This window comes from Microtus oregoni, unplaced genomic scaffold, assembly GCF_018167655.1.
Source record: "Microtus oregoni isolate MIOR12 unplaced genomic scaffold, Mior012 000118F_ref0000498, whole genome shotgun sequence".
NCBI classification, from domain to species: Eukaryota; Metazoa; Chordata; class Mammalia; order Rodentia; family Cricetidae; genus Microtus; species Microtus oregoni.
Window position 1 is genome coordinate 1,282,504 of NW_024544747.1, and position 22,696 is coordinate 1,305,199.

The 22,696-nt window shown below is 50.1% G+C and overlaps 2 protein-coding genes across 2 annotated transcripts; one reads left to right on the forward strand and one right to left on the reverse strand.

Annotated features, from left to right (window-relative positions):
* Window positions 1-75: 75 nt before the first annotated feature.
* On the reverse strand, window positions 76-14,293 carry LOC121444190 (keratin, type II cuticular Hb1-like). The gene is made up of 7 exons (XM_041645987.1): window positions 14,273-14,293; window positions 14,086-14,147; window positions 13,775-13,892; window positions 3,622-3,747; window positions 856-1,073; window positions 528-559; window positions 76-260 (listed from the first exon to the last, which is right to left on the reverse strand). Exons 1-7 carry the CDS (start codon window positions 14,291-14,293, stop codon window positions 76-78), a joined length of 762 nt encoding a protein of 253 aa, XP_041501921.1.
* Window positions 14,294-14,856: 563 nt separating this feature from the next.
* On the forward strand, window positions 14,857-21,810 carry LOC121444234 (keratin, type II cuticular 87). Its single transcript, XM_041646026.1, has 9 exons — window positions 14,857-15,222; window positions 16,600-16,808; window positions 17,724-17,784; window positions 18,521-18,616; window positions 19,078-19,242; window positions 19,469-19,594; window positions 20,205-20,425; window positions 21,170-21,201; window positions 21,617-21,810. The coding sequence occupies exons 1-9, from the start codon at window positions 14,857-14,859 to the stop codon at window positions 21,808-21,810; spliced, it is 1,470 nt and encodes a 489-aa protein (XP_041501960.1).
* The last annotated feature ends 886 nt before the right edge of the window (window positions 21,811-22,696 follow it).

Here is a 22,696-nt window from a genome sequence, read left to right on the forward strand (position 1 = left end):
AGACCAGAGGGACAAGTCTTCATGCAGAAGCACGAGTTCCAAGTCTTCTCCGGAGGGAAGTGGAGAGGGAAGTGTTCAACACTCATGGGAGCCACAGGAGCCACGGCAGCCAAAGCCTCCAGCACAGTCCGCGGAGCTGCAGAGAGTGCAAACACCGCTGGGGGCGCTCACATCCAGGCCACGGGAACAGACTCCGGGTGCCCGAGGTGGTACAGAGACTGAGGTCAGGCCCGGACCTAGGCTGACATCGGTGCCTGGAGCTTCATAGAGAGTCACGTGAGAGGTGAGACCAAAGGACTCAGGAAAGCCTTCCTGCCCAACCCCTGCCAGGGACTTCTAAGTCCTCTCCCAAACACACAGGGAATCACCCCCCTGAGAAGAAACAGCCCCCACCACAACTGCAATCTGCACAGAAAGACAGATAAACCCCTGCCTGCTGCCTTCTCAGGGGACCGAGGGAATTGAGGCGGGCGGGGGGGGGGGGGGGGGATGGCCAGAAGAGCTTATGTCTTACCCAAGTCCCTTACCTGAGCTCCCTGCCCCAAGTCCCAGACCAAGCCTGTGCAGGGGGGGGGGGGGGGGGGGGGGGGATAAAAGAAGCCACAGCTAACTCAGTTTCCCGAGTTTCCTACCAGTTCCTACCAGATTCCCCAAGACAGACACCTCTGACTCCCACATCCCCAGACCAGATAAGCCTTTACCCTGCAAGCTCCTTGAGTCTGGCCTTGGCACCTACCTACACTGTCTCCTGTCTGACACTGACTCCGCCTGCACCAGTGCTAGGGCCTTTTCATTCAAGGCGCTATTAAGGTGTGGGAAGACCGACACCCGTTCCCTCACCTCCTGGCTCCTCACCTCTGCTGCTGGCCCTCCAGAAGCCTGCGGTAGATGGCGATCTCAAAGTCCAGGCCCAGCTTGACGATCATGAGCTCCTGGTACTCACGGAGCTGCCGTGCCATGTCCTGCTTGGCCCGCTGCAGGGCGGCCTCCAGCCAGGCCAGTTTGCCCTTAACACTGCTTGAGGCCACATGCGGCCCGGCCTCCACATCTTTGGCTTTCTCTAGTTCACAGTGCTGGGATGGAGCAAAGAGCAGAGAAAGAAAAAGCCTCATTTCCTCAGCCTCAGAAGTCCTGCGGTTCCTCAAAGCCCTGGGGTAAATGAGGGTATGATCTGTGGTTGGGAAGAAGTGAAGGCTTGCTCTGGAATTCGCGTTTTTCTCAGTATGTCTAAACCACAAGATTTAAAAAAAAAAAAAGAAAGAAAGAAAGAAAAGGAAAAAAACCTGCCCACTCCCTGCACTCAAGACGACACTGGAGGCCACCAACTGGAACTGCTAAGAATTCTCTGTCTCAATGATGGCACTCCTCATGAGAGTTAAGATTAAAGAAGAGCCAAATATTCTTTATCAAAGAAACTGAGCCAGGTGGTGGTGGCACACGCCTTTAATCCCAGCACTCAGATAGCAGAGGCAGGCAGATCTCTGTGAACTCAAGGCCAGCCTGGTCTACAGAGCGAGTTCTAGGACGGGCACTAAAGCTACACATAGAAACCCTGTCTCAAAAAAACCAAAATAAATAAATAGATAAACTGGTTTAGTGTTTCATAAGGAATGAGCAGAATCTGAAGGCTTTGTAGTCTCAGCTATTCAAGAGGCTGAGGCAGGAGGATCAAAAGTTCAAGGCCTTCCTAGAATCCAGAGAGTGCAAGGCCAGCTCGGGAAACTCAGGGAGACTTCACACTGAAAAAGGATAGACATCTGGGAGCAGCTCAGTAGCAAAGTGCTCACCACTATGGGAATAACTCTGGGCTCTGCCCCCAATACCACCCAAATCAGAATAGAAGGTCTCCTTTCCCGTAGGAGCCAGAGTATACATCTCTAGAAACAGTACTTATAGCATATGCCTGGTGAGGGTGCTGCTGCCTGGGCAATCAGGGCAGCTTGGCTACTGGGAGACTCAACCACTGTGGGCCTTCCCACCCTTCTGTCACCACCAGAACCACAACCAGGTCATTTGCCTCAAAGCCACCAGTTTCTGAACAAGGAACCCTACAACAAGAATACACCTCAAGCCTAAGACACTTGGATCTGCAAAAAGTAAAACCAGACCCTGAACAGAAAGCCCTGGACAGGGATACGGGATGAGCCAGGTAGATCAACTGAGGGAACTTCATGGGTAGAAAGAGGAGGCTGGGAGAAGAAAGGTATCCGTGAGCATCCTCTCCCTGCACACCGGGGCCTCAAACACCGTCAGGGCCTCCCTGATGAAGATGAAGGCCAGCACACAGAATCCTGGTCTCTGAGAGACTTGGTCTCTTCTGCTCCTGCTAAGGCAGGACTTCTACATGCATCCAGTCCTTTTCTCCAGGGACACACTCCTTCCCTTCCTCGTGTGCAGGACAGGCACGGTGCCCCAGTCAGGAGTGGCAGAGCTGGAGGCGGCCCACAGGAAGCTGCTGGGCCCTGTGAGGAGCCACAACTTCCCACCAGGTTGCTGCTGCCAGTTCTGCACGTTTCCTTTGGTTTTGGACAGGGATGGGGGCTTTTGTTTCTCTGTGTTGTGTTGTTTTTGTGGGTTTGCTTGTTTGTCTTGGGGCAGTGTCTCACTCTGTTTAGTCTAGACTTGCCTGGACCCCACTGTGCAGCCCAGACTGCCCTCATCTGGAAATTCTTCTGTTTCAGCCTCCCAAGCACAAGGATTAGGGCTCTATTTTATGTTTAGTTTTTCAGCGAGGGACTTGAGAACCAGGGCCTTTGGCAGGCTAGGCAAACATTCTGCTGATGAGCCAGAACCCAAGCTAATAAGCCTTGTAGCCCAGATGCTCTTGAACTCACCCTACGGCACTAGGAGGCCTGGAACCTGAGATCTTCCAAGCGCAGGAGTTACAAACGTGTGCTACAACACCCACCTCGATTGTCACATGTTTTGAATAAACTGGAAAACTGAGTTTCTGGTGAATCTTGTCATTTCTAAACATAGCACAGAATTATTACAAGGCAAAACAAAAATCAAACAAGGGAAGGCCAAGCAATATGCGTTGATATATAATTTCTTGGTTAATTGCCTTTCTATATAAAACACCCCAGGCAAAGGGAAGCATGAGTGGTAAATGCAGTCAGACACACACACACACACACACACACACACACACATCACACACACACATCACACACACACACACATCACACACACACATCACACACGCACACATCACACATGCACACACACACTCAAACATGTACACACATACACTCTCCCACATGCACTCTCACATACCACACACTCACACACACATACATTCTCACACACATCACACACACACACACTCTCCCACACACTCACACACACATACACTTCCACACACACATCACACACTAACACAAGTACACATACACTCTCCCATCCACTCACACACACATACATTCTCAAACACATCACACACTCACACACATACACTCACACACACTCACACACACTAACACACACATAATTCTCACACACACTCACACACAGCATACACACATACACTCTCACACACACATACAAAAACTCACCTCTTCCAAAGGATAATGGGACCTAGAGGAAGTGTCATGGCAATGGCTCCCTCCCGCTCTCACTCACCTGGCTCTGAGCATTCTCCACTTCCTTCTTCAACTGCTGGATGGCTTGGTTAAGTCTGTTCAGGGCCTCCTTGCTGTGCTGAGGGCCCTGCACACAGTTTTGCCTAGTGGTTTTCATCTCCTCACACTGGGATGGAGCAGCAGAGCAGAAGTCAGGGGAGAGGCGAAGACAAGGAGAAAGGAACCCCAGTGCCCACCAGACATCTGTTGTCCCCACCAGACTCTTCTCTGAGCACCCAGTTCTCCATCCATGTTACTGGGATAATTCAGTGAGTTCCTTGGGCCAGACTGGGAGGCAGAAGAGAGAGCCTGGTGCAGATTCTAGGGATCTGTCAAGGGGCTTCAGGGGCTGGGCAACTCGGGGTTCATTCCAAGAACAGGGCAAGTTAAGCTCTGTGGAATCAAGAACTGAAACTTATCACATATGACCATCATTTAGGAAAACCCAGGTAATTCTTTTTTAAAAAATACTTATTTATTTACTCATTATGTATACAGTGTTCTGTCTGCCTGTATGCCTGCAGGCCAGAAGAGGGCACCAGACCTCATTACAGATGGTTGTGAGCCACCATGTGGTTGCCGGGAATTGAACTCAGGACCTTTGGAAGAGCAGGCAATGCTCTTAACCGCTGAGCCATCTCTCCAGCCAGGTAATTCTTAATGTCAAAAAACACTTTAAATTTTTAAATGTATTTGTGAGGTGTTCATGTGTGTGTGTATGTGTGTGTACATGTGTGTAAAAGCGTGTATAGAGGCCAGGGATCAGATTTTGTAGGACAGCAGTCAATTAGGCGAGGCTGGCTGGTCAGAGAGCCCCAGGGATCCTCCCACATCTGCCTTCCCAGCTTTAGGATTACAAGAACATACCATCAAACCCAGAATAAGACTTGGGTTCTAGGGATCAAATTTGGGTCCTCATACTTGTACAACAGGCACAGCCTTCATGGACAGAGATACCTCCCCAGCTGCTCAGACTACATTTTAGGTCAAGCCCTTTGCTTGATCTCTGAAGGAGGGATGACCCAAGCCTCCACCCTGACAAGAAACTGCTCACACGAGCACAGTACAAATTTCACAGGCAGAACATGGGAACAGACAGAGCCTGGTGGTAAAACATCATGTCCACAAATGTCTCTTGTGCCCATTGACCCCTTTCCTGTTGCATGTGCCCAAGGTAAGTGGGCTACAGTGATGACTGTGGCTGGCAGCCCTTAGACTCCTAGTGGAGTCCAGGACCCTCAACCCACACGACTAACAAGCCATAGGCAAGCCTCACCATGGTCAAGGAGCTGTGACTCCTCCACGCCTCTCGAGCACCAAAGCCTAGCTCCAATCTGAAGAGCTCACAAAACCCTCATCTCTGAGGACTCTCCCTCTGGGAGTTCTGTGACCTCACCAGGTTACAGTCGCCAGGTTCTGCTTAGAGTTTTCAGAGGCGGGGGTAGAAGGAGAAGGCTGGAGGGGAGGCTTCCTCCTGTAGGATCAAGTTCACTCTGTGACTTAGCGTAATTCTAGTTTTCTTCTTATAAGGACCGTGTGTACATGGGGCTGGAGACATGACTCGGTGATTAAAGGGATTTGCTGCCCTTGCAGAAGGCCCAGATTCTGTTCCCAGCACCCAGACTGTGGCTCACCACCATCAGTAGTACTCCAGTTCCAGGGGATCTGACACCCTCTTCTCACCACTGTGGGCACCAGGTACATGCACAGATATACATGCAGGCAAAACACTCACACACACAAATAATCTAAAAATCATTTAAGATGGTGCATGCTTCTTGGCGCACGTGCACACAGCCAGGAGCAGAGTCGCAGGCTAGGCAGATACACAGCTCGGCAAGAGAATAGAAAATTATTTGCTAAATCTGTTTGAATTATTCATTCATTGGTAATGTATATAAGATATCCTCTTCAATGTGTATTAACTTTTTTATTTTATTTTATGGGCATTGATGTTTTATCAGGGGTGTCAGGTCCCCTGGAACAGTTACAGACAGTTATGAGCTGCCACATGGGTGATGGGAATTGAACCCAGGTCCTCTGGATAAGCAGTCAGTGCTCTTAACCGCTGAGCCTTTTCTCCAGCACCTGTGTATTAACTTTTAACAGTTAAAAAAAAAGTAATTGTATTGGTTACTTTACTTATTCCTGGGACAGGAAGGGTTAATTCTGGCTCACAGTTTGGTGGTACAGTCCATCATGGCAGGAAGCACAGCAGCAGGAGCCTGAAACTGAGGCTCCCCGATCTGCAGTCAGGAAGCAGAGTCATAAACACCCATGCCAGGCTCACTTTCTGCTTTCTGTTCAACCCGAAACCTCAGCACATAGAATGGTGCTGCCCATATTTAGAGTGTGTGCTCCCAACTCAGTCAACCTAATCTAGAAGCTCCCTTCCAGATATGCCCAGAGGTTTGTTTCCTATTCTAAATCCCATCAAGTTAATGACAAAAATTAACCGTCACAATAATGAATACTGGTTTGGGTCTGACTTTGAAGTTTAATATCGCTTCAAGCTCTGGCTAAGGCTGTGTCTCCTGCTTGCTCCCCCTCTAGGCTGTTTGTTTTTTCTGCTGGGATTGTGAGTGGTTTTTATGTTCCGGGAAGTGCCACTTTTCACAAGTACTACAAATACTACCTTCAAGTTTATAGCTTTTTTGTCTCTCTCTTGTCTTTAACTACATCTCAATTATTTCATTTTACCAATAAAGAATCAGGAGCCAGATGCTGGGGTGAAAACCTGCTAGCTCAGGGAGGCAGAGAAAGCAGCCGACTGACCTTCCTCCTCCGCCAATGTCCCAGAAAGAGCGTTCTCCTACTCAAAACTCCTCAAACTGAATGGTCCTCCCTTCTACTTCCTGTGTGTCTCTCTATCTGTCCTCCTGCCTCCCTCTTGCTCTCTATGTTTTTTTTTCTGTCAACTGGTTGCTTGCTCTGCCTCTTGACCTACGTTTGGTTTTATTTAATCCTGTTTACAATATTTATGCAGAAAGCTCTTACATTAGAGGTGTGTGCTAAGGCTGAGCCACACACAACTAGAAACAAGTTTTTGTAGTCAATAGTGCAATCTTGGGATCCACAGTGTGATTAAATATCCTGGAACACTCTATGGCTTATTTTGACAAATAAAAGTATTTAAATTTAATTTAATATTTTTATTATCTTCTGTGCCTTGTTGCCCCTCTTTCTAATATGATCACAACAAACAAATCCCTTCCCTGCTTTCACATTGCTTGTTTAATGGGCTTATTGAAGATGAGTGTCTGAAGCCAGCTCATTGGAGCTGACCCTTGGTAACTCCCATGACGCAGGAAACATTTTCTAGGTCTTTGTATTGTGTTTGGAGATCTTGAGGGTCTTGAGAGTGGTGTTTTTCTCAAACACTGGACATTATATATTCTCTCCTGCCTCACCTTCCTTTCCTTCCAGGCAGCCTATGGCAAGGATGGTCAGTTATTTACTGTCCTTCGGACCCCTGAGGTGCTGCTATTTTTCCTTCGGTAATTTTTTTCTCTATTCTTTGGGTTAGAGCATTTCTACAATCTGACTCCAAAATCACTGCCTCTACTATTATATGAACAACACAGACAAAGGTAGCTCCCAGGACATTAAAAACAGAACACCACACCTCAGTGGTACAGACCTCTGGAGAGGTAAGAACTGAGGCACATCTTCCTCCCGGAACACTGGATGCCCCACTTCTCCCATTACTTTAAGCCATTTGACCATAAAATGTTGTACACTCCTTATTCCACGATGTATACTAACTGCCTCCTATCTCTTTCACTACCCCCCATACATGCCTGACCCTTACTGCCTTACAGGACCCAAGAATGGGACTACCCCCATGGCGCCATTCCTGCTCATAGGTGTGCCCTTTTGGGGTGGTACATTTAATTTGCATATTCCATTGGAAAAACCAAAGGTTGCCTCCAGCCAATATTTTCAAAAAAAACAGGGAGGGCAGGCACTGGGTTAGATGTATAGGCAGAGCAATGTAGAGGCACACACAAACTGGACACAGGCCAGGAAAGATTGCCAAGAGCTTATGCCCGTTATCGGAGCATCCTGTAAGCGACACACTCAGCTCCCTCCATTTTCCACAAGGGAAGAATTGCTATTTGTTCTGATACTGGAAACCCAGTTTTTCTAGGACTTGGTTTTTAAGATTTACTTTAGTGTGTATGTGCATGTATGTGTGTCCAAACTTGAGTGTACCACCCGTGTAAGATGTCTGCAGAGACCAGAAGAGTGTGCCATACTCCCCGGAGCTGCAGTTAAGGGACATTGTGTGCTGTGGGGACTGCAAATGGAGCGCTGGTTTCTGAAAGAACAGGGAGCAGTGATAACTGCTAAGCTATCTCCCCCAGCCCGTGGGCTACTAATGTGCCCATCTTTGACATATACAGTCTACTGTTTGGGACGATTTTTAAAGCTTTTTATTTAAGTTCCAATATTTCCAATTCTAAAATTTTACACTTTATTTTGTCCTATTTTAATTTCTTGTACTCAATGAGATCAAACAAGTGCTTTGAACATTTTTGCGTCAGTTTCCTTGAAGTCTTCATCTGCTAAATTCATCACCTTGGCATCCTGAGGTCCACCTCTCTGGGCCTCGGTAAAGGAAGATCCAAAGAACCCCTACCCTGTAGGTCTATGGGGTTAAATTGTCCATTTATGGATGGGGCCTGCCGATCCAACCACTCACCTTGATTATGATCAGCTTAGGCTCGCTCGTGGTCCAAGGAGATGTCAACTTCATCCCTGCAGAATGAGAGAGATGTGAGCAAGGGAAATCATGCAGTGCCAACAGCCTTTTAATGTCCAGCTATTACTCATATTTTTACTTTTATCAATTCTCTGTGGATTTCATATCACGCACTCTGATCCCTCTTATGTCCTCATCCCCTTGATCTGCCCTCTACCCTTGCACCCTCCGCACTGCCAAATCAAAAACAAATTTAAAAGAAAAAACAAAACAAAAACAGAAGAAAAATTTAGTTGTGGAAGCTGTGGTGTGGCCCATGGAATCACAGTTCAGCGGTGGTGTGGCCCACGGAATCCCACAGTTCACCCTAGAGTCATCGGTCTGGCTTGAGGCCTCTGGTTTTTGCTATGCCACTGATAATGAGTTCTCAATGGGACTCCTCTCGGATATTCTGTTGTTGTCCTGTGTCATGGAGAGAGCCTGAAAAGATTTCAGTCTTGTTTTAACATCATAAGTAAGTTTCCTAGGCTTAAGAGAGCTCATCGGTAGGATGCTAGCCTAGCATGTTCAAAGTCCTGAATTCAGTCCCTACCAGTGAAAATGGAGCTTCCCTGAGCTTAGATCTAGGGAAAGGAGTATAGCACGTGCCATGGAGCAGGAATGGGGTCTTTCATCTCTGTGCTCGGGTACTAAGCATAATCAGGCTTCAGTTAGTGCTCAGAAGAGGCATGCAGGATGCATGAGTGGGCGGATAGAGGACGGATGGCGTCCTGGCTCATTTCTGTGACTCCCTGCTGTTGTGACAAAAGGCAACTGTGGCGAGAGAATGGTTTGTTTGGCTGCGGTATCAAATCTTACCTGTTATTTCTGGGAAGGTCACAGTCAAGAGCAAAGAGAAAATAAAGACTCCCTGACTTGCTCTTTCTCTGCTCCTTTATGGAGATTGTACACTAAAAAAGTCACTGCTCTCCTAAGTGTGGAGGCACGCGACCTCAATCCCAGCACTCAGAAGGCTGGAACTCTGAGTTCAAAGCCAGCCTGGTCTACATATCCAGTTCCAGCATAGCTACAACTACATAAAGAGACCCTGTCTCAAGAAACAGCAACAAAAATCATACATTCTTAAAAACTCCTGTTCTAACCCCGCCTCTCTGTCCCCTGGATGTCTGTCTACCTCCTCCATCAGTCTGGGAGTCTCCATGGAATGAAGATTTGAAAAGGATACAGGGCAAGACAGTAGCCCTGTTCCTTATTTTCTCATTACTGGAGACTGAACCCAGAGCCTAGTAAAGGTCAGCCTGGAAGCTCCACCCACAGTGCTCCAGGACACCCTTGCTAATGAAGACTGCCAGCAGACATGATGGTGAGGAAGAGCTGTAAAAGTCTCTAAAGCTGTGTCCAGAGATGCTGAGATGGGGTGCAGAGGAAATGCAACTGAAGACATACCCGGATGCCGCTGTGGGAGTTCTGAACCAGCCACCTGTGGTGGTGGCTCTAGGTCGGAAAGGGTGGAGTCAGAGGAGGAAGAACGCGATCATTGCCGCCTGTTCATAACTCCAGATACAAGGGTCCTCTGCCTTCCTATGTGCAGTGATCAGTTTGTCAATTACAGGCCTGGAGAATGTCGACCATTTCCTCTTTGCCTGGAGTTTGCCCCATTGAGATGTAGCTTTGGCTATCCTGCATTCTGGCAGTTCTGACATCTTAGCAGGCTTCTTCCTGGGTTGAGGACCTGTGTGTGCCGCACTCTGTGAAGTGATCCAGCGGCAGGGGATGCCACATTGGGCTGCTTCCTCTGGATTATTAACCAGACCCAAAACCTTGACTTTTTAGTTGGGCCACAGGATGAGCTGTGGCCAAGAATAAATGATAGGCCATCCTCACTCTGTGTACCTTGGAAGCTTTGCGACAAAGCACATCTCAGAAGCCCCCCAGGCAGAGCTCCAAGGGTCAAGTTCTCAAGGTAACCTTGGACACTTGGATCCCAGCATTGCCCGAGGGAATGTGCCAATCTCTACCAGAACATGGAGGTCCAAAACGCAGCTAAAATTATTCTTTCTCCTTGAGGTCCCATGGGCTTGGTGACCCTGTATGAGCATCTGATTTGAGAGTTCCAAATACCTGTGTCTTTAAGGAACACAGCCAGCCCACCTGCCTCCATCCTTCCTATGTGCTGTCAAGGTTTCTTAACCCCGCTACATGCCTCTCCCTCAATGTGTACAAAAGTCCACGACTACTCTCAATCAGTTCTGTTACCTTTGGCTCCCTTCAAGAGGGCTTGTCTCACAAACTCTGAGTCCATCCACCATATCCTGAACTGAAAGTGGAAACTGAGGCCTCTCCAGACCTGGAAGAAGAGGTGAGGCTGATGGGGGTGGTGGTTGTTGTTGATGACCAGGGCGGGCAGGCACCCAGAGTGACCAGCAGGTGAAGGAGAAAGAGCAGCTACAATGTATTGACAGCACAGCTGTCCACCAGCTGTAGGCTGACCTTGCGTGGACACCTGTTGTGGAATATTATTTTAACCCAGCAAAGAGGTGTTACATTTATTTAAACTGTGAAATATTATTTTAGCTGTGTAAACATGTGTTAGTTTTGTTTATGCTACATTTATGTAACGATGCAAGAATGTGTGCTTGATTATATAAAGATGTGTTGCATCTGTTTCACCTTGCCTGCCTAAGGCAGCTGATTGGTTTAATAAAGAGCTGAATGGCCAATAGCTAGGCAGAGAAAAAATAGGCAGGGCTGGCAGACAGAGAGAATAAATAGGCAGAGAAATCTAGGCTTGAGAGAAGAAAGATGAGAGAGAAGTGGATAAGAAACCAGGTAGTCAGACACAAGAAGCAATAAAAGTAAGATATACAGAAGGGAAGTGAAAAGCCCTGAGGCAAAAGGTAGATAAAGAGAAACAGGTTAATTTAAATGAAAAGAGCTAGCCAGAAATGAGCCTAAGCCAGGCCGAGAATTCAAAACTAATAAGTCTGAGTCATGACTGGGGAGCTAGCTGATAACCCTAAAGAACAAGCCTGGTAGAGACACCCCTCACTTAATCCTCACGGTGTCCTGGACAAGTCTGATTACATTAGTGCCAGCACAAAGGAAACTGAGTCTCAGATGAAATGTACAGTTTATCTCAGGTGGGAAGTGGTGAAGCTGAGGTGCATTCGATTTGATTCCATACTCCACAGCTATGCCATGGAGAAAGAAGAGGTAGGAGCATTGATATTTGTGGTGATTTGAAAAATGGCCTCCATAGACCCATAGGGAGTGGTGTTATTAGGTGGTGTAGCCTTGCTGGAGTAGATGTGGCTTTGTTGGAGGAAGTGAGTCACTGGGATGGGTTTTGAGGTCTTTTATTAGAAGTTCAAGCCAGGCCCTGTGGCTTACAGTCACTTCCTGCTGCCTGCAAACCCAAACGTAGAACTCTTAGCTACATCTCCAGCACCATGTCTGTCTGCATGTCGTCATGTTTCCTGCCACTGTGATAGTGGACTAAACCTTTGAAACTGTAAGTCAGCCCCAATTAAATGTTTTCCTTTATAAAAGTTGTTGTGGTCATGGTGTCTCTTCATGGCAATAAAACCCCAACTAAGACAATGTTCAAGATATTTCAAAATGACATTATCAGAAGTAGTACACGTACACACACACAAACACACACAGGCACACATCACACACACAGGCACACACCACACACACACGCACAGGCACACACACACAGGCACACCACACACACACACAGGCACACACCACACACACACACAGGCACACAGGCACACACCACACACACACACAGGCACACACCACACACACACACAGGCACACACCACACACACACACAGGCACACACCACACACACACACAGGCACACACCACACACACACACCGGCACACACCACACACACACACAGGCACACACCACACACACACACAGGCACACACCACACACACACACACAGGCACACAGGCACACCACACACACACACACACACACACACACACACACACGAGCTCTCTCTGCTCTGCTATTTAATCTTGGTACTTTCTAACTCTTCATATTCTTTAGCTCCAACCAAAGAGCCATCTCCTCCGAGAACTTGCCCTGACCTAGCTCCAAACCCCAATGTGGGAGGCTCACCCAATGAAAAATTCATAGAACTTGGGGTTCCAAGGTCAGATTCCTACTACTTCCTATTCAGAACCTGTGTATGCCCACCCCATCCCTGCAACCTCCTCATCACACTCCGAGCCTGGCTCCTGGTGGGCATGATGACCAGGACAAGAGAGCAACTCCACCCGATTGCCAGCTGAAAGGCCAAGAACACAGTTTCCAGGGTTGAGACTGGGGAAGCCCTTCCCCTCCCCAGCATCAGTCACCACTTACCCTCTGGCAGAGATGCCCGTCCTGGGTTGCATCTGATATTCTCATGATTCAGCCTGCTTCCTTCCCAAGTTCTAAGACTAATATAGGGGTCTTAGGAGCATGCTTTCCTAAGGCTGGGTAAGAATTAGGATGAACATTTGGGGGGATCATGGGGCCTATGTTTCAAGCTAGCCCTTTCAGGTTGCATACTTGGCAGTCTCAGCTCAGCCGCAGCTCTCCCAGTTTGTGCTGACTGACTGCTCTAGCACCAACGGTCTACTCAAAACCCAGAAAGGCTCCAAGCCCGAACTGTGAAGGCCTACCACACATCTGATTTAAATACTCATACTTCAGAGGAAGGCCCCCAGGAAGGACTCCTCAACACTATCATTCCCAAAAGAAAATTGAAATGTGGGCTCACTGGAGGATCAAGTTATCAGCATGCACAAGGTCCTAGTTTTTATCCCCCAACAATCTGAAAAAGAAAAAGGAATAAAAATATACAATCTTGAATCAGATATGATAGCACATACCTTCAGAAGGATAGAGTGTTCAACGCCACCCTGAGCTACAGCTAAAACCTCGTCAAAAAGAAAAAGAATCTTACATCCAAGACACTAGAGTTGGGGGACCATCTCATGCACAGAACCATGGTTGGGCTAAACCAATATAAAATAATCCCATACTGGACCAAAACAACCCAACCCAAGAGAGAATGTAAAAGAGACAGCAATAGTGGCAATGGGACACTCCTTGGAAATGAGAGGCTGGGCTGCCCGTGGTGATCTTGGAGTTCCCAGATTTAATTACTGCATACACAATAATAGCACAGCTTTAAAACAAAGGAAGCGCGGTGACACGCATGCTTCCCTTTAATGCCGGCTGCTGAGCACACACTCCGGTTTCCGCTGCTAATAATAAGACACACAATTAACCTCCTTTGTCATGACTCTGGCCCCTGGAGTCAGTGTCCTTGACCATCAGTGAACTGAGGGGAGTGGAGCGCAGCCTGAATCCTGCCTCCAAGAACTCAGCTTCACTCCTGCTCCAGGTACACAGGCACATGCCCCATAGAGACAGCACCGAGCAGCCCTGGACCCTCAGGTTCCGAGGCCACTCCTCGGAGCCTTCCCCATGAGTCCCGTACCACTGCGGGCTCATCTTCCCAAGCCGGTGATCGGGCACAATCTCTGAAGAAAGCCTGAGGAGGCGGGAGAAGAGTTAAGAGTTCAAGGCTACACAGTGATTTGGGGCCAGTCGGGACTACATGAAACCCTGTCTCCGAAAACAATGAAAACCCCTCTACAGTGAGCTAGGCAGGCCGTTGGCAAAGCCGTCAGTAAAACCCCTCTACAGTGAGCTAGGCGGGTCGTTGGCGAACCCGTCAGTATTACTGGCTTCGCTCTCCATGCTGCACGGAGAAGGGTATGAAGGGCAAGAGGAGGCAGGAGCTGAGCTGTGAAAGGCAGAAGAGAAAGTGTCTACCCAAGGGGACACAGGAGAAATAACAAATTAATAATAGTGGAACAAATAGATAAACAACAAACATCTCAGAAACTCTTAGTAAGTGCCAAGTCTCACCCTGGAGGCTTTCGGGTCCATTATCCCATTAGTTCCTCCCAGCAGCACTCAGGTGGATATTATAATTATTATCCCTTTATCCCTACTCCCCACAGGACATCTGAGGCTCAGGAAGATTATTCACCTGCCCAAAGTCGTGACATGAACTTGCCCATAACTTCAAAGGCCTTGTCCCTCATCACACGTGCGCACATGACCCCCCCACACACACACACACACTTAACTCAAAGGTCACTAGACACCCAAAGCCCGGATTTCCTAGCCTTCATGGTGAGACCAATTGGGGTGTGAGCCAGCCTGGGATGGACAAGGTGACACACTGAGTCCCAGCAGCAGGGCAGGAGAGTCCCGCCCGATGCCTAGAGTGCCAGGTCCTGGAGCTGACCAGGCGCTTCGTGGCACCATAAAGCCCAGGCGGGCGGGAGAAGAACGCTGTTTTATGGGGGCGGCCAGGTAGCTCCGGCTGCTTTGATTCCAACCTGCAAGCTCGTAAACGCTGGGGCGGAGGGTGCGCTGCCTTCTGCACGATATAAGGCTCAGCACCGGCCTTGGGGTCCAGATTGGCCCTGTATCACCTGCACATCATGTCCTGCTTCTCCTCCCGCCTCGGAGCCTTCAGCTGCGCCTCGGCCTGTGGCCCCAGGCCTGGCCGCTGCTGCATCTCCGCAGCTCCCTACAGGGGTATCTCCTGCTACCGTGGACTCTCAGGGGGCTTTGGCAGTCGCAGCGTCTGCGGGACCTTCCGCTCTGGCTCCTGTGGACGCAGCTTCGGATACCGCTCTGGAGGCGTCTGCGGGCCCACACCCCCCTGCATCACCAGCGTCTCTGTCAATGAGAGCCTGCTCACACCCCTCAACCTGGAGATCGACCCCAATGCTCAGTGTGTGAAGCATGAAGAGAAGGAACAAATCAAGTGCCTCAACAGCAAGTTCGCGGCCTTCATCGACAAGGTGGGTGTCCTGGGCCAGGCCCTTTCTGGAGCCTAAGGACCAATTAAATGGTTTTAGACGCTCAGGCAGAATGGTAGCTCTTAGTTAACTTTAGCTGAGGAGATAAATCACGCCTCTTCAAGCTGTAGCCAGCCTTAGAACAGAGGGCAATTGAAGACTGATGCCTTGATACCCAGAAGAGAAAACGGCAGTGACAACATTGTCCAACCACAGAGAGTCAGATTAGACCCAATACTGCATTGTCCTGTTCCACAGGCCCCTGAATTAGAGGGCCCAAGGCTCACAGCCGCAGGTCCGTCCAGTCAGGCTACACCCTGGAAAAGTGGTAACAGTCGAGCAGTATGGATCCTGGGCCCAAGAATCCGTGGCCTTTGCCCAACACCTACTTCCTCCTCTGGCTCACTGGATGACAAGGAGCAATGTCCTCCTTGCTCCACCTCAGAGCCCCCACCAGGGCAGTGTGTGAGCTGGCCATGACCTTGAAATGGAAAGTAGAGCTAAGACAGTCACAGGATCCTATCGGCTAAGACACAGTATGGAGGACCCTAGACACTGTTTCTGGAAGCTCCATCCCAGGGCTCCTCAACTGTACTCTTTGGTAGAAGGTGCACAGGGGCCAGGCCTGGCCGTAAGAGGTGGACCAGTCCTGCAGCCAACAGGCAACTCCGTTCCAGCTCAGGTCTAGAAACCTAGATGCCCAGGGCTAACCTGGCTTGCTGTCGTTCTTCTCCGCCAGCACAGTGGGTCTTGGCCACATGGGCACTTCTGTCTTTATGATTGACAGTAAACAGTGACATCTTTTTCTAAAATCTTTTCCGGTCTGCATCATCCACATGGTCTCCAGAGACCTGTGAGTTCAGGTTCACTTGGGACTGCAGGCCTCTTCTGTGACAAGAGCCCCAGAACACTCACCCCTGCCTCTCTGATACCCCCTCCCCATGCCCAGGACACCCACCCCTGCCTCTCTGATACCCCCTCCCCGTGCCCAGGACACTCACCCCTGCCTCTCTGACACCCCCTCCCTGTGTTCAGGACACCCTACCCACCTCATCCATTCTCAGTTGTTCACCAAGCTCCCTGGTTACCAAGAACATCACCTAAGCTACAACCCGTCCTGAGGAAGAGCGTAGTGAAAGGCTCCCTTCCCTCCCCCTCCACTGTTCTGTGTTCTTTCCTCCAGGGAGCTTTCCTGATTGCCTCTGCCTTACCTGCAGTCTCTCAGTTGCCCAGCACAGCTCCCTGCCTCAGTTTCCCCATCTGGGCCCACCTGAGCAAACATTCATTTGCCCATTCATTGTACACCTCTTCAGTGAGTTTTATCAGGAGACAAAGGCAGGTTGGCTCCCTTCCACAGACTTTCTCCCTCTCCCATGGCAGGTGCGCTTCCTGGAGCAGCAGAACAAGCTGCTGGAGACCAAGTGGCAGTTCTACCAGAACCGCAAGTGCTGTGAGAGCAACGTGGAGCCGCTGTTTGAGGGCTACATCGAGACCCTGAGGAGGGAGGCTGAGTGTGTGGAGGCTGACAGCGGGAGACTGGCTGCTGAGCTCAACCACGCCCAGGAGGCCATGGAGGGCTACAAGAAGAGGTGAGGGCAGTGGGGATGGGGGTGCACAGAGACAAAGTGGCTTTAGATTGGACTGTAAAGGGATCCTCCCTCCAGAGAGAAGACAACGGAGGCTCCTACTGCCAGAGCAGCGGCTCTCACCTTTCTATGGCTGCGGCCCTCAGGCTGCTCTGACCCCCAACCATAACGTTACTTTCATTGCTACTTCATAACTGTAATTTTGCTACCTGCTATGAATTATAATATAAAGCATCTGATATGCGACCTTCAGGGAGTCATGACCCACAGACTGAGAACCACTGGTCTAAAGAGCGAGAAACTTTCTCTTAGCCTGGGAGCTTAGAGATGGCAAAGGGGGCTAGGACTAAGACAGCTCGGGAGTAAAGAGCACTTTCAGGGGATCAGGGTTCAACTCCTAGCACTCAAATGGCAGCTCACAACCATCTGTAACTCTAACCCCAAGAGGCCAGCACCTTCTTCTGGCCTCCACTGGCATTTTATGCACATGAGCACACAGACACGCATGCAGGCAAACATCCATACACGTAGAAGAAAAATAAACGAAATCTCAAAAAACTTTTTTAAATGAAGATTGTAGATTCTAAAATACTCATTTTTGCTTATTTCTTTTCTTAATTCACAAAGGCTTGTTGAGCACCCGCTGTGTCTAGGTGGTGCTGGAGCAGGCCCTGGATGGGGACCAGGCAAAGAAAGGGTGGCTCCAGAGCCAGGCAGGCTTCTTATTCTCAGAGAGCTGCAGTCCAGACAGAAAGGAGGCATAAGGCCCCTCTTGACCCACATCAGCCAGGAGGATGTAGGAGCACAGGGAACTGTCATGGTCCTTTCCAAAGTGTGAGGTCCTGGGGTATGTTTTTCTGGGCCTTTATTTTCTTTTTCCCCCTCCTCAAATCTGTGCCTTACGCCCTCTGTCCCCAGGTATGAAGAAGAAGTGGCACTCAGGGCCACTGCTGAGAATGAATTTGTGGCCCTGAAGAAGGTGAGTGACTCAGTCATCCTTCAGCCCGCAGCTTTGCTGGGCCCTGGAGGCCAGTGCTTCCCAGAGTCACAAAGACTAACCCCTGCATGGCCCTGGACCTCAGCGCCCCATGCCAGCCTCACTCGGGGCACTGTTATCTCATGCTCATTAGTCTAGGCTTCTAATGTCCCTTGGGGCTGGGCTGTCAATGGAGCGGGCACTTGATATGTTGTGGTGAAGGAGAGAGCCCCAGTTGCCAGGGTGCCTTGGACAGCCACAGTGGGAAACACATGGTGATGAAGATGCCTAGTGTTTCTTGCTTCCTAAACGTGACTCTGCCTTGTGGACTCACCTCCTAACCACCCGGATGAGGGGACTTCTGTGAGAACCTAAGGCCCAGATGCAGAGGGTCCTCAGTTCTGTCCTAGGCCTGGTTCTTCTCTAAGATCCAGAACATAGCTGCAGAAATGACCCATTCCGCACTTCCACACTAGACCCCAGGTTTTGGTGGCAAAGCCAGCTGTAGGTATAGAGGACCCATTCCAGTGGCAACAAGCAGGCTGTGCCTGGGATCCTCGGGTCCCCTTCCCTTCCCACTCCTCACCAATGACATAAAAGGTATTGCTCACTCCATGGCACCGCGCCCTGGGATGACCACCAGCGGAGGGCCTCCCAAGAAGCACTCAGTCTAATAACTGGAGAGGAGAGAGGCACTCTGGTGTGCTCCCCGTGGACTCCTGCTTCGTCTTCCCTTTAGGATGTGGACTGTGCCTACCTCCGTAAGTCGGACCTGGAGGCCAATGCAGAAGCTCTGACACAGGAGATCGACTTCCTGCGGCGACTGTATGAGGAGGTGAGGGGACACAGGGCAGTCGGGCAGGAGGAGCCTGCAACACTGTGGGATGGACTTGCAACCACTTTGGTCTCTAAGCCTCCCAGCGGAGTCAGGGGACAGAATACTGTTGAGATCTGAGACAGATCTCAACGTGAAGAATTGTAGCTTGCATCTCATTGCACACCCATGCAAGCTAGATTCCCTGATTAGTGTAACCACAGCAATCACAGCTGGTAAACCACGGGCTTGGGCAACAGCACCAAGCCTAGGTTATAAACATCAACTCTCTCTCCTCCTCCTGGGACTGTGGTATGATGTGAAGAGCACTGAGGGATGGTCCCGGGGGGACACTGGGACATGACAGTGGCCACCAGACTGCTACTACTGGAGACACAGGGGAGGAGAAAGACTGGGAGAAGGTAGGAAGCCAAGAGTAGGGGTCTGTGAACTAAAAAGCTTTCCTCCCCCTCCTCCCACAGGAGATCCGAATCCTCCACGCCCACATCTCAGACACCTCTGTCATCGTCAAGATGGACAACAGCAGGGACCTGAACATGGACTGCATCGTGGCTGAGATCAAGGCTCAGTATGATGACATTGCCACCCGCAGCCGAGCAGAGGCCGAGTCCTGGTACCGCACCAAGGTGAGTGACCTGGACACTTGTCCGTTAGACATGGTGATAGAAAGGATATGAGATGTCCTTTGTCTAAGAATTCTGCCTCCTAAAAAACAGAAAAGAGCCCATACTAGGGTGAGGCTTGCTGCCCGGCTCTACGGGCTAAGCACTCAACAGCCTTACCCTCACTGGCAGTATGCTCAGTGGGTGGACATCCTACCCTGAACTTCATGACATGTCCAATTCTTCTCAGTGTGAAGAGATGAAGGCCACAGTGATCCGTCATGGTGAGACCCTGCGCCGCACCAGAGAGGAGATGAATGAGCTGAACCGCATCATCCAGAGGCTGACGGCCGAGATTGAGAACGCCAAGTGCCAGGTAAAAAGCCCAACCCCCACCGCATGCCCAGCATGACGAGAGAGTGGAGTCAGCTAGCAGGAGGCAGCTTCCCAACGGGTCGGTTTAGAAGCCACTCTGATGTCAGCAGTTTCCTATCGAATGGGGACGATGCCCCATGTGGAGATGCAGGGACTTTCCTGGTCCCCAGGCCAGAATGAGGCTGAGAGAATGCCAGTGGTTTGTAAGGTACTGGGAAATGGATTCAGAAACCAATCCTGGCACCCACAAGTCACAGATTTGGGGTAAACAATTTAACATCCAGCCCACCGTTCTAGGTCAGGAGTCACACACTCAGGCAAACGGAGGCTGGGATGATGAGCAACAGGCTAGTCCCAGGCACAAGAGGTATCCAATTGAAAAACACAAAGACCAGAACTGACCAGACCCAATAGGAACAGCTAATGAGGGTGTGCAGGGCAAGCATGGTGAGGCCTCTTAACTTTTTCAAAAGAAGCCAGAATCTGCACCAGTAGGCTGGTGTCCAGAATTGAAGACATGGCACTCAGAATAGGAACTTTTAGCAGTGAATACTGGGACTAGGCCCTTGAACATAGAACAAGGAACTTTAACAACCCTCCCTGCATCTCAGAACACAAAGCTGGAGGCCGCAGTGACTCAGTCTGAACAGCAGGGAGAGGCCGCCCTCACTGATGCCCGCTGCAAGCTGGCTGAGCTGGAGGCTGCCCTACAGAAGGCCAAGCAGGACATGGCCTGCCTGCTCAAGGAGTACCAGGAGGTGATGAACTCCAAGCTGGGCCTGGACATCGAGATCGCCACCTACAGGCGCCTGCTGGAGGGCGAGGAGCACAGGTGAGCTGAGAAGAACCATGTGGGGGTTCATCTGAGGACAAAACTGTCCTGAAAAAACAAGCTGGCTAGGGCCTGTTAGTCTTTGCATGGAAGGGGCAGAGACCCTGGGCCTCCTGGCTAATGGTCTTGGGCACAAGTGTGACATATAGCTCTGACCACACGACTCCAGGCCAGGCTTCAGTAATAATGGTTAGCTATCACATATCCTATGCTCTATGTCAAGCACCCATTTATAATCTTCATCCTGTCAGGTAAGTACCATTTTTCCTATCCAAAAACAAAGAAGGGATAGCTCAATCTTCAGCTCCTTTCCCATGGCCACAAAGTTACTAAGCTGCAGAGCTGGGACCCAACACTAGGTCCTGGGCTTCTGAAGCCCATTCCGAGTTTCCCTGGAGTTGGGCTCATGTACAATAAGGATGCTGTGCCCTGTATACCCATAGCTCTGCCTCATGCTTACTGTGAGCACTTATTGGCATTCAACAGGCTCAGGCACCAATGGCAGGCGTTGAGTGGCGGTCACGGTTCCACTCACTACTGCTCTAAGCCGGGAGGGCTGGTCTCCATGGATACGGACACTTTAAAGACAGAAAATGAACATTCTAAGAAAATTTGGGGAGCCCTTCCTGCCTCTCAGGAGATAGCTCTAACCTAGAACAAAAGCTGGCCTTGTTTGTCCCCAAGCGACTGTCTCAAGGACCCAGGTCACTGCTTAGAACTCATGGTGCTTTCCTTTCCCCTCAGGCTATGCGAGGGTGTGGGCTCCGTGAATGTCTGTAAGTATCTGCTGGAAAGGACCCCTAGAAAAATGGCTCTGGGTTGGGCAAAGCTGCAGCATGGGCCTACCCCACCAAACCTCCAACATTCCCAACATTCAGTCCCCAGGCTCCTCCCTAACAAATACTGGTCAGGAAGGGGGGTTGAAGGTGGGGAAGAAAGGGTTGTAGGGCCAGGGAAGGAGGGAGGGTTAGCTTCAAAAACAGTTGAGCACCCATTAACTGGTGGCCACTAGACACTGCAGTCCAGGGAAATGGGTCCAGATGTGCCATGAGGTTGAAAGAATAGGACATGTCATGTTAGCCACTGATCCCTTGAGGAGGATACAAGCCCCGCATGTGAAGCCCTCAGGCACCTGTGGTGGGTGGGTGACACCAGCAAGCCCCTTATCCTTCCCTGTTCCTCTTCCCACAGGTGTCAGCAGCTCCCGTGGTGGAGTCACAAGTGGGGGCCTCACATATGGCACAACCCCAGGGCGCCAGATTGCCTCTGGCCCCTCTGCCACTGGGGGCAGCATCTCAGTGATGGCCCCTGACTCCTGCACTCCTTGCCAGCCAAGATCCTCCAGCTTCAGCTGTGGAAGCAGTCGCTCAGTGCGCTTTGCTTAGTGCCAGGACCTGCAAATGGGATGTCTGTCTGCCCCAGAGTGGAGTGATGTGTGTATAAAAAAAAAAAAAGTGTGCTTGCTTCCAGAATAATCTAGATGTTCCTATGGGAGGAAAGAGTCAGGGCCACTCTCTTCCACCTTCTCCTTTTAGGGAGCTGTTTCTTGGTTTTCCTTGGGCTTCACTTTAGAAGATATTCCCAACCCTCCGCCTAATTCCAACCTGTCTTCAAACACTTATAATTGATTTGTATCATTCACCAAGCCCTCTGGGACACTACCTGTCACCCAGCGTGGCTAAACAATAAAGCTTGGCCTTCGTGGGTCAAGGCACAGTCCTAATCACCCAGGCTTTCCTGCAAAAACTAAAGCACCAGAGGGAACCCTGCCCAAGAAGCTCCCATTTCTGGCCCCAGGTGGCCCCAGACACAGCAAGCACCTGCCTATCATTGGTTGTGTTTGGTCACCTCCCTGACTGACTGCCTTCCTTGGGGCAATATGCTCTATCCATATTCTTTGGGTTGCCTCCCAGAAAACAGTCTGCTCTCTGGGGATTCCTGCTACCTACAGCTCCTGGCTAGGGAGCTTTGGTCTTGCTGTTCCTGACGCCTTTACACATTTCAAAGACTCCATATTTGCTCTAGGCCTCCCCTGCCTGTGCAGAAGCGAACTGCCCTCGTGAGGGCTGATGGGATGGGGACTCTGATTCCACTTTCCGGTTCTGTCTGTGGGTGCCTTGCCTTCTGGAGTGCCCCCATCTGTGTTTCAATAAAGGCTGCTGCGATGCAAGGGTGTGTGGTGTTTTGTGCCAGTGTCTCCACTCCCTGCTGGTTTGCCTGCACCAACCAACCAGTCCTAAGCCAGGGAGGAGGGTTGTCTCTGGATTCTTA

Coding starts and splice junctions, on each gene's coding strand:
- LOC121444190 (XM_041645987.1), bottom strand. CDS start 14,293: ATGGACCCGAAAGCCTCCAGG. Junction 13,893..14,085: donor CAGCATGGAGAGCGAAGCCA/GTAATACTGACG, acceptor CCGCCTCCTCAG/GCTTTCTTCAGAGATTGTGC. Junction 3,748..13,774: donor TGAGGGTCCAGGGCTGCTCG/GTGCTGTCTCTA, acceptor GCTCCATCCCAG/TGTGAGGAGATGAAAACCAC.
- LOC121444234 (XM_041646026.1), top strand. CDS start 14,857: ATGTCCTGCTTCTCCTCCCGCCTCGGAGCCTTCAGCTGCGCCTCGGCC. Junction 17,785..18,520: donor AATTTGTGGCCCTGAAGAAG/GTGAGTGACTCA, acceptor TCTTCCCTTTAG/GATGTGGACTGTGCCTACCT. Junction 19,595..20,204: donor TTGAGAACGCCAAGTGCCAG/GTAAAAAGCCCA, acceptor CCTGCATCTCAG/AACACAAAGCTGGAGGCCGC.